Below are 13,338 nucleotides of genomic sequence, written 5' to 3'. Positions count from 1 at the left end.
CAATGCCTACACCTTTCACTGATTGTTGCGGCGTCGGTTCAGATAAATATGGCACGTTTCAGTACATTGTACTCCATTACTCTTGCATGCATTGACGGAAGGCTGCCCATAAGAGCATATTTTCCTTTAAAAATGTTTGTGGCAATTCCAAATAGAAACCAATCGAGTAAAACATTCTCATAATTGGAAAGATATAAAAAAAATTGGGGAAATTTGGTGCATTTTTTTGGAAATAATTTGGGGGTTAAAGAGCTATTCTTTAACTATACTTTAAGTCTCTATATTACGATTATTTTTAATTGCTATTTTATTATTTAGCTTTTAATAGATTACACTATAATATTGAACAATTTTTTCTCGAGTAATAGTGTAGACCGCATATAACGTATGTCGCGGGAGTCGCGAAAATCCGCACTATAAGCGGTACCGCGCTATAACCAAAACATCAGTTTTTCAGGCCAAAATAAATGCCATCAGACAACTTACCTTTGTAAAAGAATTTATTGTATGTTTGATGAAAAATAAAGCTTAGTTTGAGGAAAGTCTTTATTTTACCAGACTAGTACAGTTCTCTCTCAAGTGTGTCACACATTTTGAAAAAAATGAGCGGCTTTTGCCTGGCGCAGCCTTTTAACGGCGTCGCGGGTTGCGGACGGACGTTGAGAGCGTTCAGGATTGCTGACCCTAATCACTTTTCTCCGAAGATGAAAACGCGTGAAAATTTGCATTCTTCATACGGTACGCGCCAGTAATACCTTCAACTTGAGCACACCCATGAAATGCACCAAATAAGAAATCCGGGCGATGTTCAAGGACACAGCTTAGAAATCACCACTGTAGTCGAAGTAAACAAACACTACGATACGGGCGTTTTTGCCGTCTTGAGAGCGCCGCCACGTGATCGCCGCACGAGTGGGTGGATCTTCCCTTCTAGTACGTGCTGGGTTATCATAGCGACACACAACGAAAATTCAGTCAAGGATAGCTCTTTTACGCGGAACGATGAGATGAACGCCATCTACGCCGACGATCACAACCGACGCCATGTTTGCGGATAGAAGCAGCCGGCCTGCGACCGGCATGCAACGCGCGTGAACATTTCTCCTCGACCTGCGATTGGTCTGTCGTTGTGGTTGTTTGTTTCCAATGCAGCGGAGGGACGCACGCACGTGAACGACACGTGCATGCATCTCTCCGTCGCTATGGCAACTGAAGCCTCTCTCTTCGCTTCTCCCCGCTTTTTCGAGCAACCTCCTTGCCCCGCAAGTGCCGCTTGCCGCTCGCGCCGTCAGCGTCAACGCCGTAATCTAGTGTCGCACAGGGAAGCGTGCTCGCTGCTCCGGTCGTCAGCGCGGTCGGCGGCGCGGTCGGCGGGCTGTGCCAGAAACCGCACTATAACCGGTATTTCCCTTCGCTCGCCTGCATTTTAAGCGGTATGTAATTACATGGAGTTCTATGGGAGGCGAACCGGTGGTTTAAAAAAACCGCGTTATACCCGGTCCTGCACTATAAGCGGTTACGTTGTAGGTGGTCTATACTGTAACGTCCCTACATCTATGAAAATTTATGTGAACAGTCGGTTGGATATAACAAATTAAAGAAGTAAGCAACAAATTCTACGGAGAATGTATATTTTAAAATAAAAAAACAAACTTTAAAATGGTGTGGTTTCATCCTGCTATAAAACGGAATCGCGTCAAATAATGAAATTTACGAGACCTTGAAGTAGGAAGCATCCTTCGATATTACATTGTCCAGAACTTCCGTAAGGACATATTACACGTGAAGTTGAGTATTAGACCTGAAACTTTTCCAGTTCATTTACAACAAGTTGCAGTTTCTTATTATCATATACAGATGGTGACACATCTTCAGGAATACCTTGAGGTGCATTTGCCGGCGTGTGCCGCTTGGAACGCCAGGTGAAAGACAGAAAAAGCGCCAGATGTGTCGGGTGCCTGGATGTCCGCAGTGAGCGAGCCAGAGATGTTAAAACAACAAGAGGGTACACCACAGCTGCTTTTGCATGCGTTCCACTGTGCATCGATATACGTGCCAGGTGCCAGAGCCGCCAGGCACGATCGAAATGAAATGGGCACCACGAAAGAGATTCCAGCAGTTGCGATTCCGCAACGTCCAAAACTATTAAATATTTTTATCGACTGAAAAATAATTTTCGCATTCACACTATGGCTTGTCGGAACGGTTCAACCATATTTTGTTTTATGGTCACCTCAATGGCTTTTAACTGGCCATGATATTAAAACAAAATGCTATGCATTAAAACATCTCAGTGGCTCTGTGCCAACTTGCCGGTCTATATATCCCCGTTTGGAGGATTCGAATGCTGGCCGAGGTGCCCGAGATAAGACGGAGTCCAAACCGAGGTTTCGGTTGCACATCAAAAGGCCTTCAGTTGGTCTTGACGTGCAACTAAGCCACGATTTTTTCGCTGGGGTTTGTCAGATGACCTTTGTTGGTTTGGCTCATAAAACCTTAAGCTTTGAATATTTGCTTCGCTTTACCTTAGTTCAGAGCACAGTCAACGTTACCGACTGATGAAGCCCCTGAAGGTGTGCCAAGAGCACGAGGTCATGCAGTTGGTTCTCTTTATGTGCTTGTGCGATCGTCGACTGGCTGAACCAAGTGCAATGGGGGCAGGGGCGGATCCAGAACTCCGTTTTGGGAGGGGGGCAGGAAAATTTAAAGTAGCATAAACAGGACTCTGGTTGCGCCTTTTGTTTTAGCCGCCGCAGAACCACACTGCGCCGACGGCCCCTAATGTGCACCACTGCACCGACATATTGGCTCCAAGGTGTGCTTTGAAACCGCCGCCGCGGACTTAAATCTCTGTTGAAGCGACAGAATGGTTCTCCAAGTTCAGAGTACAAGTGTGCTTGCTAGGGTTCGACCTACCCTATTTGGAACCCTCGTGCAGTCGTGTACCACGACCGCATGATGCATGCAATAGCAATACGCAACTTCAGGCTAGCAGTTTCATCTACGGGGTATAGGAGACTGCTACAGTCTCATCTACAGTCTCACTTACAGCGGGTAACAATCTCGTCGTACGAAACTCCTGCTGTCTAAAAAACTAAAGACTAATTTGAATGTGCCGTGACATTGCATTTTTAGTGTGTGTGTGTGCTCGTGCTCTTTTTGTCTAAAACATTCGATTAGGCAGTTCTTACTTATCTTAAAGCAGTGTATAGTTGTCGGACTTCTGGAAAAATATTATATAACTAAATCGGCTCGTTAACGAAAAGAAAACAAAAAAACATAGGCACGCTTAATTTAAGAAAACAGGGAACTGTGGAGTTATTAAAATTGTGATTTAAATGCAATAGCATTGTGAGGGATAGCGCGGCACCGATTGGGCCCGTCCCGCGGGTGCGCAGGGGAACGAGAGTAAAGAGGAAGAAGCGGGAGTGAAGAGCGAGCGTACGCGGGACTGGCCGCAGGTGATGAGAACGGTTTCGGAAGTGGCGTAGTGTGGATTGATACATAACAAGTTTAAGGGGAAACCACCCTTCTAACGTTGTCCACTCTTAATAGACAAATCATTTGTATTGAGGCCTAGACAGTGAGAAGCTAGTTCACCTTAAAGGCCGACAAACAAGCAGAAAGGAGGAAACTCTCCTTCAATTCCTCCTTTCTGAGAAAGGAGGATACCTTTAGCGCCGAAGTCAATTTAGGTTTCAGCCGAACAAAAGCTATAAGAGCAAGCTTTGTACATTGACTGGCTCTACCGAGCACATGCGCTTGTTCAGGGCAGCATACTCGCGCTTTTAGGTTCTGCTCATTCACACTAATGGTGAAAAATACTTTGGTAGTAAAGTGTATGGTGAAACAAAGTTTCCCTACCGAAAAACCCGGTATAGCTAACCTGGATTATAAAAGTGGAATTCTAACTGAAATTGGTTTGGGAAACCTGAAATCAAGATTGCAGACAAAAAGGTAGTTTCTGAAAACCTGAAATCCACATAAAATCCTGATAGTTTTCTAGTTCCATAATCCGGATAGTGAAAAGTTGTGCTGGGTTTTTTGGTAGGGTTACCTTCTGGATATATTCAATTCCTTCAGTTTTCATGTGACTAACAACCTTTTGTTTATCAATTTTCTTTTTTTTATATAGTCCTGCTACAATTCAGTGCATCCTCTTTTGTGTGCGACATGCCTTAGAGACCAGGAGCGAGCTATCTTGCGGATTGCAAAAAAAACCTATGTTACTGGCCACATGCGCCACAATCAAAGCAGAATATTCGCAACTTCACACGTGGTCACTCACGTAGCTAAATGTCGTTGTTTGGCAAAAACATTTGTGTGACGGCCGCCTGCTCTCCAACGTTTGCTTTGCTAAAGTGGAAAGGGGTGGGAGGAGCTTCCCCTGAACTCTTAACCTCTCACTGACTATAGTTTGCTCGCACAAATCACGAAATTAAGGCTGCTACAATTCTTAAACTCTGTGCAATAGATATATCCGCAGAACCAAGATCTTTGAATTTTAGTACACATACTAAAATTAATTCTGATCATTTAATGCTGCGAGCAAATTTTTAATTTTGGCATTACTTTTGTTGTGTATTTAAGCGCAAGACTCCGGTGTCAGTCCTACTTGGGGTTTGCCGATCTCAGTATCTATACCTTAAAGTAATTTTTTGTCTTTTCCAGTCTTTGGGTATTGTGTTAAAATAAGCAGCCCAGCGGCCTAAACGAGACACGTAACCAAAAGGAAGTAGTTGTTTTGTTTTAATTCTCGAGGTAATGAATTCCTCAAACTGGAATATTGGAAACCCAGGTCTATCACAATATCACATTTTTCTGTAAATTCATAAAGACTCAAACACACAGATGGCAAGACGGCCGACCCATCGTACAAGTATGAAGGGACTGAAATATGTGAAATTGGCCTCCAATATCCTCGGGGGTGCTAATCGCACACCGGCAATCGCATAATTCTTGAAATTTTTGACGCATTGGTTGTTTTGTCTAGACTGTGACTCGCCATTAGCACTTATGACGATTTTCGCGTTTTGTTCTGACCCCATTTGCTGGAGACACGAGCTCATAGCGTAGGCAGCTTGTCCCTTTGCACGGAAACTGGTGCAGCTGAGGCACGTTCCTCAGAAAGCTTGCGCAGAGAGAAACAAGTGAAAGACTAGCGATTCCAATTTCAGGATTTAGAAAAATACCACACTGTATAAAAGTGCCACCACACACGATTTACTACGTTGATGTACAAGCGTGGAAGGCGGTCCCATCACCATCTGTTGGCTAAGAATTGCACTTACGAAGCGGGGGGGGGGGGGGGGGGGGGTGCCCCTTAACCGTCGTTGCCATGTTTCTTTTGTCCGCACACTATGTCGTCGAAGCACCACGGGAATTTGAGGTTGAATCCTGCTAAAGCAAATGCCGCTTCATCAAAATTTCTGCTGGAACAAAGTATTTTGAATTCCTCGTTTTTCATCCATAGAAGATGATCTCTTCACATTGAAACACCGCTTCACTTTGCCAAGGGTTTTATAAAGTATAGGCTAAACTTGGTCATCAAATTTATAATTTAAAGAAATGTAAAATTGTCTTTCCGTTATATATTGCGGCTCTTGGTGCGGGAAAAAATCTCGGCACTCAAAGGGTTAAGAAACATGTCGAACATTAAAAAAAAAAACTGTAGTACCAACTGTCAGTCCAAGCTCGCGAGTTCGAACACGTGAAAAAGCTACCATAAACTGAGTTCTGGGGCTTGTGCAAACTTGCTCTGACCTGTGCCTTTAAAAGTGGCATCGATATGAGCCTAAATGGACTTTTTAAATGAATTTTAACAAATGCTAATGCTTAACAACAGATCAACCCTGGGTGTCTCCTTTGCAGGTGTTTGAGTCCATCTGGAATGTGCTGAAGGGGAACATCAGCGTGGTGCTCAGTGTCCTCACCACCACCCTGTCGGTGCTCTTTGGTGGCGGCACCGCAGTCCTCAACTTCGTCCTCAACTTTGTGGGTGCCCTTTCATTAGTATATGCACCCATGCAATAGCTTTGCCAGCGTAAAAGTCCTAACTCGTGGCAAGATTTATTGTTACTAGGGTTCCATGTTTTCTGTACAATTTTTTCTTCAAATTTGGAGGTTGTTTATCGCTGTTTATTTTTCTTTCTTGAATCTGTGTTTTTCAATGTCTAATTTCATTGCTGGAGAGAAATCTGTTTATTGGGCTTGTGTTGTGAAGCAACTGTATGATTACTGGAAAAGAGACTATAATTTATAAATTATAATATTTTCTCCAGTAATGCTGGTAAAAGTAAGAGAAGGGAATAGGGTAAGGAATATGGGTTTGATAGAAAGGAGCAACCCCAGGGACTGTTCAGTGTGGCTGTGTTCCTAGTCAACGAGAGAAAAATAAGTAGGGTAGAAGATCTCTTCCCATAAAGCTGGCATTCTTCTTTTTTTTTTTTTTTTCATGTACAGTTTATATGTGGGGTTTATCGGTTTTTCAACCATTTGGAGAAAACCACCTGGCGGGTTAATTTTTGGTGTTTATGGTATACCGAGAACATGCAACCCTGGTTATTAGTTGTGCAGCAGCATCCGGCTCGACACCTTGGTTTGGTAGATTGAAAGTTTGTGCCCAGGTCAGTCCACTTGTAGCCGGATTATGGGACTGGTCTCGGCTGGATCCACTTAGAACCAGTTTCATAATCCAGCTGCAATTAGACTTGACCTTGGCATGTCCACACCTGCCGCTCCTGTTCCGGTTCTTTAGTTAGCATCGGAGCATGTAGGGAATGAGGTGGGAAAAACCGGCTGTTACCTTTCCCCGTGTGTGGTATCGATACTCCTCTGCAGTCACCCCAGACGGCAGGTTTGAATCCCGGTTAAGGTGCCCGCAATCGAACAGGATTATTGCGGAGAAGGCGTGCTACTGAAATTTTGGTTCCACGTCAAGAGGTGCCCGGGTGGTCCAAATTTCTAATCCCGAGTCCTCTGCTGGGACGTGCCCGAATCCCTTCGTCGGTTTGCACATAAAAAACCCCACATTTGATCCTGCACACCCAATTTTGTTGCAGCAAAGAGAAATATTATCTTCACGAGGGAACACGAGAGATAATATTGCCCGCATCGTATGTTGGTTGAGGATAATCTCTAGTAACTGAAAATTCTTAAACCAAATACCCGTACTGTTCCCGCAAAAGATAACACATTCAGTAAGCCTAATTTTTCCGAAGAGAAACGGCCATTCTGAGGAAGTTAAGGGTAACCTACGTTCCGCGAGAAAAGAGCACACTAAACAGAGAGAGAGGATGAAAGAAAACTGAGGTCGCTAAATGTTTTATACGGAAAGCCCATGACCTCTTTCCATTTTACAAATTCTGGACCTGGCTACGGTAAAATATGACAGGCAGACTCCGAATAGCACCTTGTACTGGGTTAGTGAATGTGATGTTCACACGTGCAGAACACCCGTTTGTATCGCATTCTAGGGTGGAGGCAAGACATGTACCCCATACCAAAAAGAAACGAAAGCAATGGGAACAAAATGGTCAGATGTCTAATGAAAAAACAGTTAGGGCGCAGGCAAGCTGGTGTAAGTTTACCATTTTTTTAGACCACCTGAGACTGGGTGGAAGAAACACGACGACGTCTCAAACACAGCTAACCACTTTATTCGTTTGTCCCTCCTTTTATACATCCTGATCCCAAAATCGTCACCATAAAAAACACTCCAAAACAAAGGCACCAAGGGGACACGTCTTGACTTAGCAGCCACAACAATGTTTAAAAAAAAACAAAAAAAAACTACAATGAATCATTTTGAACTAACAAAAGCTACACATACATCAAAACGTCGGCCGAAGGTAACATTCTTTGACCTCGCAGCCACCCTTATCTTCTCAGATGTCTAGTTTGTTCCGAACGCCTTGGGTCACCACAGTGCGTGAACGCAATGCCAATGCCCACCAACTTGGCCGTGACGCAGCTGTCATTGCGACTGTACCGTGCATTAACGCAGTGCGGCAAATGTTTTCTTTCTTTTCGTTTCTGCAGTTTTTCGCTCCTGGCAAAGTCTTTTCGAAGCGTCTCCAGCATCTCGGCATCCTCTGTGCTGCCTCTTCCATTTTCTTTTTTGTTGTCCCAAATGCTCTTGGCAGCTGGCCAACTTCCACTGCGGCAACACGCACCACCGCAAGATTTGAGTTTGATTCCCTAAGCAGCGATGGAAGCGGCATTTGACTTTTTGTAGCAGGTTCTGTAGCAGGCAAAATATCATGTTTACACGATTCTAATGCGCAGCCAAATCTAACGCGCAGTCAGATTTAGCTCCCAGATACTGGAAACGACTTAATTTTTGCGAGGACTGAATTTTTGCGAATCACCTACAATTCGCGAAAAATAGGTCCCACAAACAATTTTGGTAAAATGCAAACACTTTGGAATCTATATTGAGATCCCACCGCGTCGCAAAAATTAGAAACAGCAAATTATTCCAAAAACTTCAGCTTTGACCTGAATCGTGAAATAAGTCGTTTACAGTATTCAAAAAGTAAATTGCTGCCGATTCTACCACACAGGTAAAACAATGAAGGTTGAACACATACCTTATAGAACGGATTTTGTGAAACGCGCGCCAATACAAAAATAAATATTGTACACTAGTCGCTGTTGTCCAGAGAGATAACCCTTGATTTCATCTAAAGCGTTTTAGGTGCCGCACTTCTTGCGCTTGTACAAGTGTGCAACCGTCTCCACTGGGAGGGTGCCCTTTGAAACAACTTTGTCTGGTCGCTGGGATTGCGAGACTACGCCGCGCTGCTCCGTTGTTATCTTTTCACTCCAGCGTGATGGCCTTTCGTTTAAATAATGCCTCCTAGTCGAATATTTTTGTTCTTCCATCTTAGAACAGCAGATATGAGACCGTAGACGCGAGAGAATCGGCGTGATACGGATACCAAAAGAGGCAAATGTCAACAAACAGCCATGATGGCGATGGGGCTCACCACCTTATATGAAGTATTGCCTTTCTTGGCTTGTCTGCTTCCTGCATAGGTGTTGCGATGAAGTCAAAATGCTGAGCTCTGATTGGCGGAATGAAAGAAAATAGTGGGTAGACCTCAAGGCATCTAGCATCCACTATCAATCAAAGTCAATCAGCTCGGCGTCTTTCTGACGTCACCGCAACTCCCGCGCAAGAAGCAAACAACTTGCTCTCTGCATTCGTGTAGGTCGAGCTTGGCACACTTAACTCACTATTTCTGAGGCTAAATCAGAGCTAGCTTTGTTAAGAATGCTATTCAAAGTTGGCAATCGTGTCACGATGGTGCCACATAAAGCATGCCCTGTCCACCAGGTGGTGTTCCTGACGGCGCTGTTCTACCTGCTGCGAGCGAGCGGGGAGCGCTACAAGCCCCTGGACCTGTTTGCCAGCATGCTGCCTGGCTCAGCCTCGAGGCTGGGCGAGGCCGTCGAGGAGGCCGTTGCCGGGGTCTTTGCCGCCTCCTTCAAGATGGCCGCCTTCTACGGCCTTTATACCTGGCTCATACACACCCTCTTCGAGGTCAAGATGGTCTACATCCCTACGGGTGAGCTCGCAATTCGGCAACGTCGCTTCGGTTGCGGAAGCTCCTGTGGACGCCATACGACAGAATGTGTTTGAAACCGCATCCATATTTTTGTAGCGGTGGCCCTGCCGGCACATTTGGCACGCATTGTCTTTCTCAAAACCCGGTTTTTACTTCTTTCTAGTCACAAGTTTTCCGGACGCAATCGTCCTCGCACGGTTCAAACAGTCACACTAATCACTTTTGCAACTCCCCATTACAGTCTGCAATATTGAGTGGAACTAGCTGCCCCAGAATATAGAAGAAATAACGGAAAAAAGAAATTTTTAATCAATGTGTGAATTATTTCTTTTCTGCGCTCCAGATGTGTGCGGATGTGTTTTTATGTTGCGCTAATGTTTGAATAATACGCTATTCGAAATTCGCTTTGAAATGAACTGCAATATTCATGCACTCTAAGAAAAAAAGTTAGCAGTGGTAGCAGCAGCAGGAGGAAAAAGGTAGCAGTCTTCCAGACGTTTTTCTCCTTCTCCAGGCAGACGGGAGACAGTTTCTGCCCTCCCGCCTCAACTGCTTTCGTTTTGTGAGCATGTCACGCATGTTGTTTAGTAACTCTTGTTGAGTTGATTGAGCTTCAGAGGCAGTGAAGGCCACCTGTAATTCCGTCTCCCAATCCAAACTTGCACAACATTTCAGTGGCATTGACATTTTTACCACTAATTTTATCAAACGAGCAAACGAAGCTGTTAAAAACAACGAGGTACTGGAGCAGCACCAGCAGCACTACATACACTGGACTAAGATGGCCGCCTCGGATTGCGGAACAACGTTTCGACATTGAGGACGTATGGAAACCGCAGAAACTGCATCTGAGACAGGCAGGTTTGCTTCTGTTTTCCGATGCCGAGTGCCAACCGACAATCAACATGGTTCTGTATTTCTGTGTGTCATTAACATAGCAGCAACGTTGTAACGGCAGTGTTGGTGTACTGAAGACTGGAATTATCGCCGATGTGACCGTGTGTTCACGTATCAGTGGTGTAACAACAGGATGAGATGACGTAAACTGTTGGGCATTGATGCCGCTGGTCGGGCCGTGATCGGAGGGGGCGGGGTGTCGCAGGTTGGCATTCCACTTTACATTAAAGAGTTTAAGAGCGCTTGAGGGATTACGATGCAATCGATCGACGTGCGGATGGTTATGTTGGGACAGCGGTCTGAACCGTAGCTCCTATCGTACAGTGGCCAATGTGACTGTCATCTGCGATGTCCTGTTTTCTCCTCCGTGAGCAATTGAACTCTGGGGAAAGGAGTGAACAGTTTGGAGATATGACGGAAAGTACCGTAAAACTCCGTAAGGACGCTTTCCCCCAAGAGATTGCCCATCCCGTTTTACTGGTAAATATCTGCAACATGAAAATTCCGATACATCGGCCACCCTCCCATTTCCGTCAGACGTCACACAATGTCCGACAGGAATCGCATCAAAGAGCGCGATCTGCGGTACCGGTACGTCTGACAAGTGAGTTCATATCAAGTTTCTGCTTTTTTCACCGCGATCCGCGCGCGATATTGGCTCACATAACACACGATTTGTTGCCACATGTATATTGCATTGTTAAATGTGATTCTGCTGCATCTGCGATCTGCGGTATTTGTTCATGTGGCATGCGAGTTTGTTGTGGATTCTCGCGTTTTTGTCCGCGATCTGCGCGCGCAATATCGGTTTCGTGATAGCCAAGTCTGTAGAGGGTTTCCGCGTGTTTATTCCACCATGAAACTTGAATCTGTTGCGTCCACAATACCCATTCCCGTGAGATGCGAGTTCTCAATGGGTTTTCACGGGTCCTTCGCACCGTGAAACACGAATCTGCTGCGTCCACAACCCGCGGTATCCTTCCCCTTGACACAGAAGTACGTAGCGAATTCCCGCGTGTTCATCGCATTGTGAAACACGAATTAGATGTGTCCGCTATCTGCGGTATCAGTTCCCGCGTCACATCGTTTCTAGCGGGTGCCCCAGAGTGTATCATTAATTTTTGATAAAGTTTTGCTGTGGCATCCCCAAAGATCTCCCACCCCATGCTTTTCACCATTTATCTCTCCATTTTGGGTGGGCGTTCGTACAAAATTTTACGGTATGTATTTCCAGTTGGGAATTTTAGCATTAAGGGAGGGTGGTAGGATAAACCGTCAAAACAAAAAGCTATCCTTTATTTTGCTGTTTAAATATACCAAAGGTGGCCAAGCTGCGGCTCACGAGCCGCATGCGGCTCTTCGCGTGTTAAAGTGCGACTCGCGTGTCTCTCCCCTAGACCCCCCCCCCTTTCCCGGTCATACGAGCACTTCCCCGAAAAGAGAAATGGAACGAGTTTTAAATCGAAAGACAGTTCGTGGTTCGGTAGTCTTGTGCTACTGCTACCTTACATACAGTTGGACTGCTTTTGACTCGGATAGATTGAAAGTAGTTAAAGTTTTGTTTATTGCTCTCGACAAAAGTTTGCCCCCCCCCCCCCCCCTCCTCCCGGCTCTTGGAAGTTTCGTGGTTTTGTTTGCGGCTCTTAGGCCGGGTCAGCCTGGCCACCCCTGAAATATACTATGATTCCTGGAGAAACTGCCCTCCCGGTAGCAAGCTCACCACAGCGTAGCTTCGTACACTAACACCTACCGCAAGTCGCGATTTTGACTGCATTCAAGTTATTTGAAAAGCAATCTCTTTGTCCGTGAAGCATCGCCTCCACTTGTGGGAGCCGCCCGCTCCACTTCCCTGACTAGGCCCTATGGCCGTGGGAAAAGCACTCCGAGCTGTCCAACTGCTAGCCGGAGCGTCCCGTTTCGTGTCTCGGAGCAGCCATCTTGCCTGCTTACCCTCGCATCGCATGCCTCCCCCCCGTGCCCCCCCACCTTGAGGGGACACGTGAAACCTCCTCCTGGCGGTTGGACCTTTTTGGGTCCGAGGCTGAGGCTGCCAGCAGAGAGAGAGAAAGAGAAAGGGGGGCCTTGCGCCCCTCTCGAGGGGACTGCTCGCGGGGACATCCAACTGTTCGGACATGTGGCCCGACGCTCCCCGACGGCCCAACTCCGCACCCGCTCTCAGGAAGGCACGACAAGGCAAGGTCTGTTCCTTCCTTGTTGCCCGATTATCCCTTGCCTTCGGCGTGTCCTTGTGCTCCCTTTTGAGAGTCCCGGCTAACGGTTGCAGTCAACAGTCGAACCTGCCGCAGCGCTTAGCATGATACGCTGCGGAGTGGTAGGTTGAGTGGTCGGCCTCCTTGCCGGATACCCTCACCCCTTTGAGACCTCCACATTTTGGTGCCCAACGTGAGGCCACGACACCAATTGCTGTCGTGGTTTAGCGTAGACGTATCGGCCGCTCCGTTCTCGTCATGCCATGTCAATGGGACGATCTGACTTCAGTCCTCTAGACACGTTGGCTGACGTGGCTATGCAAGGGCAGCCCCCTTCCTGCCCCGCACTCACCACGCATCGGCCAGGCCATTGTTCCCCTCGGAGGCCAGCGCCTTTCGCCGACCTTGGCTAGCGGACTCTATTCCGAAGTTCCCACCTCAGCCGAAGGCCCCCTGACAACATCTCCCTCGAGAGAACCCATCCAGGTGGAGCCGATGCCCGGCACAGTTCCCCCACCTGAGGGATACACCGCCGGTGATGTAAGCGTATCACTCTGTGGTCAGAGCGCTCCCCCAGTGCCCCAGCGAGACTCGGTGTCTGTACGAGCCGCTCTCCTGCACGATCACGCTTTGTCGGCCTCCCTTTTGCGAGAGGCCCA

The 13,338-nt window shown here is 46.5% G+C and overlaps 1 protein-coding gene across 2 annotated transcripts in view; it reads left to right on the top strand.

The window, feature by feature from the left end:
• The window catches only part of LOC8036795 (transmembrane protein 245), a 69,584-nt gene that overhangs the window by 43,469 nt on the left and 12,777 nt on the right, over window positions 1–13,338 (top strand). For both annotated transcript variants that reach the window (XM_029974288.4, XM_029974289.4), the window contains exons 9-10: window positions 5,872–5,994; window positions 9,341–9,572. In XM_029974288.4, coding sequence (XP_029830148.2) covers window positions 5,872–5,994; window positions 9,341–9,572 — 355 coding nt within the window. The remainder of the gene's footprint in view (window positions 1–5,871; window positions 5,995–9,340; window positions 9,573–13,338) is intronic.

Source organism: Ixodes scapularis, unplaced genomic scaffold (assembly GCF_016920785.2).
Source record: "Ixodes scapularis isolate PalLabHiFi unplaced genomic scaffold, ASM1692078v2 PGA_scaffold0__279_contigs__length_252992795, whole genome shotgun sequence".
NCBI classification, from domain to species: domain Eukaryota; kingdom Metazoa; phylum Arthropoda; class Arachnida; order Ixodida; family Ixodidae; genus Ixodes; species Ixodes scapularis.
The sequence above is the reverse complement of the archived record's forward strand: the minus strand, read 5'-3'. Positions and strand labels throughout refer to the sequence as shown.